This window comes from Anopheles stephensi, unplaced genomic scaffold (assembly GCF_013141755.1).
Source record: "Anopheles stephensi strain Indian unplaced genomic scaffold, UCI_ANSTEP_V1.0 ucontig310, whole genome shotgun sequence".
Taxonomy (NCBI): Eukaryota; Metazoa; Arthropoda; class Insecta; order Diptera; family Culicidae; genus Anopheles; species Anopheles stephensi.
Genome location: NW_023405248.1, coordinates 27329 through 31291, shown reverse-complemented (window position 1 = coordinate 31291; position 3963 = coordinate 27329). Strand labels below are relative to the sequence as shown.

Sequence of the window (3963 nt, the reverse complement as noted above, 5' to 3'; positions counted from 1 at the left end):
ATCGTAGATGCCGGTAACGTTCGACTCACCTTCTGGAACAGTTGGGTTGCTAATCGTGCGGCGCACAATTCCAACCTGGCGATCGAGTGCGTATTCGCCAATGAAACCACTTTCGACTTCGCTGCTAACAATTGCACCGTCACAATGTTGTCCGTCGATTCTGCGCGTACATAACAGCACGCACCATATGCACTTTGTGACGCATCAGCGAAGACGTGCAATTGCAAGCTGACCGTTGTAGGTTGGGAGATAAAACGTGGCACTCTTAATTCGCGTAGCGAATATAACGTTGAATGAAAGCTTCTCCACTCTTGTTGAAGCTCACCGGGCAGTGCACGTTCCCAATCCCAAGCCTTTCCATTCTCCTTCAAACTCCACAAACGTTGTAGAAAGACTTTCGCGATGATGATTGTCGGACCCAACAAACCAAGTGGGTCGAATATGCTTGCCGTGTACGACAAGATCAAGCTTCTCGTTAATACTTCAGCTGGTTGTGGAAGGCCAACCTTGAAGGAAAACGAATCGTTGGCGGGTTCCCAAACCAGCCCCAGCGTCGAAACAGCTTGACCATCCTTCCACTCGTGCATTGATTGAATCGCAAGATCTTCACGTGGGACATCTAGAAGCGATTCTGGAACGTTAGATGCCCACTTTTTCAATGCGAAACCAGCTGAATCGAGCATTGCGGTGATTTGCTTTCGCACTTCTACTGCTTCGTTAAGGTCAGTCGCTCCTGTTAGTAGATCGTCGACGTAAAAATCACGTAACACGGGATCAACTGCCTTCGGGAATTGATCTTTGTGGTCATGCGCAACCTGCTGGAGCGTTCTAGTGGCGAGGAATGGAGCTGACGCCGTGCCGTAAGTAACGGTATTCAGCTCGTAGGTCGATATCGGATCCAGGGGGCTCTTTCGGTACCTGATACGTAGCAGATTCCGATCGATGATGTTGTGGAGAATTTGCCGGTACATTTTTTCCACATCGGCCACTAATGCGATTGCGTAGGACCTGAATCGCAATATAATCGTTAGTAGATCTTCCTGGACAATTGGGCCAACTAGTAACGTATCGTTTAAGGAGTATCCCGAGCTCGTTTTACAGGACGCGTCAAACACGACCCGTACTTTTGTGGATGTACTCGATTCCTTCACCACCGCATGGTGAGGAATATAACAATGCGGAACACTATCATCCACTGGTTCGGTAAGTTTTCGCATGTGACCAAGTTCCTCGTACTCTTGCATGAAACGCTTATATTCCATCTCCATTTCAGGGTTGATCTTCAATCGCCGCTCCACAGCCATCAGTCGTCGATCCGCAATCTCCTTTGATGAACCCAATACTATATCTGCTCTGGGATTACGAGGCAGACAAACGATGTAACGACCATGGTGATCACGCGTTGTAGTGGCAGCATAATGCTTCTCACAAGCATCTTCCTCAAGCGAGAGAGCGGGTCCCTCTAGATTGGTCTCGTTCTCCCAAAACCGTTGCAGCAATGTATCGAGAGACTCATGGCTCCTAATTGAGTGGCACGAAACAGGACTAGCGACTGAAATGTGGGAAGTATTCCCAGCAACTGTCCACCCAAACGGAGTCTCAACCAACCAAGGACCGCCTTTGACCAGTAACTGCTTCTTTCCGGTATGCCATTCCCAATATGCGTCACTCCCAATGATCACATCAACTCTTGAAGGAAGGTTAAAGGCAGGATCAGCCAACGGAACGTCAGGGAATTTCCAACCAGCAACATCGATTGGGGCAGTCGGTATCTCAGCACAAGGGGAGTTCACTATCAGGAACTCAAGTGGCGACGAAAATGGCGCTGACTTTGACTGCACCGTTGCGATGATCGAACCCTTGGCTTGCTGAACACCCTCACCGATACCTGTCAATGCAACGTTGATCTTTGTACGACGTGTCAGCAGCTTCCGCGCTAGGGATTCGGACACGATATTGCACATGGATCCTGAATCCAACAACGCTCGTGCTTCATGCCGAATGCCATGGTCATCGACTAACCAGAGAACCACCGTTTCGAGAACCACAATTTCATTGCTCGAACCTACGTTCATGGTTACCTGTGGCGGTGAATCGTCGTGCAACATGCTGTGATGACGTGCGTTGCACTTGTTGCAACGGAAGACGGAATTGCACGACCGTACCTGATGATTCGGGTTCAAACAGTTGAAGCATAGTTTATGCTTCGCAATCACTTCACGCCGGAACTTTACGTCTCCTTTGCAGAACTTCGGGCAGCTTCGTAGATGGTGTGGCTCTGCACACTCTAATGGACAGGATGCGTAGGATGTGCTGCTAGCTGGCTTCCGCGTTGACACTGAATTGCTCACGTATCTAACCTTTCCTCCCATTCTTCTTTCTCCACAGGCCACCGGCGTTTGTTTCGATTCAGATATCTTCGCTAACGTTTGGGACGAACGAAGGATTCGGATTCTATCCTGCAGGAAATCGATTAGATCTGAATACTTATCCTTGGGGCTGGCCGATGAATGCTTTTCCCAAGCTAGGATGGTTGATGAATCCAATTTGAAGAACAGCAATGTGGTGAGGGGAGTGTCCCAGTTGTCAACCGGTTCCTTCAGCTTTCTTAAACCGTTCACGTGCCGCGTGAACTCGTCCACAAGCTGCGCCAATTCATCCACAGATCCTTCATGCATCGCGGGAAGGTGATGCAATGTTCGATAATAATCACGGACTAACATGCGCGGGTTATCATACCGTTTCAGCAGCGCGGCCCAGGTGGTCGCATAGTTGTCCGCGGTCAATGTGGTATGCTCGAACAGCAGCGCCGCCTCACTCTTCAATGATGACAACAGATACTGAAGTTTCAGTATCGAAGGTATATCTGCTGACGAATCGATCATTGCCACGAAGCGATCACGAAACGTGAGCCACTTCGTCGTATCACCGTCGAACGTGGGGAGATCGATTTTCGGTAACCGCACATTAATTGATCCGAAATTACCCGTTGAGTTCAGGCTAGAATTGGCTTGCAAAATCGACGCGTTGAGAGGATTGGCTTCACACGGTTGCTTTTGCAACAAAAATCCTTTCACCTTTCGGTACACACTGTCCATTTCACATCGCTCTTGCAGCAAAGCTTCTAACGCTTCGGGAGATTCTTCCAATTCCTCCAGTTTTGCTACCGCGTTCAAATAATCTTGAACATGCCGTTCTAGCTGATCCAAGCACACTGGTATTTCACCCACATCACTTTCACTATAATCGTTTTTAAATTGTTCAATGTTCTTCACAAGCATTTGCGCTTGGCGCTTTTTTAATTGGGCGGCTTTGATTTTCTTCTCCATTTTCTACGTTGCTTCACTAACACACACGTAAAATGAACAAAGTTCAATGTTCTGCACTTCACTAACACTTAATACAGACGATGTAACGTTCACTTTGAATTTGATTCGAAATTGTTCACAACCTGCTGCGTTGCATGCAAGTTTCGTTAGAATACGATAGGAGTGATGGCCGTTAAAATGGAACCACGCTTCGCAATGGCGTAGATTTCCGATGAAGCTAAGCTACGCGGGACGCTAAGCTTTGCCTGTTGCCTTAAGTTGATGCGTAACAACAACTTTCACTCCAGTAAGTCGATTTGAATAAATCGCAACACAACTCACGAGAAAACAAACGAACATACAAGGGTTCACGTGCACGTAATGACCTTTCACAGCAATTCGCGCCAATATGCGGAGCAAGACAGCGAACTGTTCGTTTCCTCACAAACACAGAGATGATTCACGTCACTGTGTACGGTAATTAACGTAGTGAATTTTTTCCGAAATCACTAAACCGACTTCACCAGATCCGGTTCGAAGGACCAAAAATGTAGAATATTATCACTGGTTGGGAGTGATTTTTGTGATATCAGACGGACGTTAAAGAGTTGTAGTGTTGCGCGCTCGACTTACAATTTCATACTCTTATTCACTG

At 47.5% G+C, this 3963-nt stretch overlaps 1 protein-coding gene across 1 annotated transcript; it reads right to left on the bottom strand.

Moving 5' to 3' along the window:
• Positions 1-506: 506 nt before the first annotated feature.
• Positions 507-2885, bottom strand: LOC118516542 (the record flags this gene model as incomplete). Its single annotated transcript, XM_036062485.1, has 3 exons — positions 2391-2885; positions 1609-2165; positions 507-1521 (listed from the first exon to the last, which is right to left on the bottom strand). Coding segments are annotated over exons 1-3 (2067 nt in total), but the record flags the coding sequence as incomplete, so codon positions are not given.
• Between the last annotated feature and the right edge of the window lie 1078 nt (positions 2886-3963).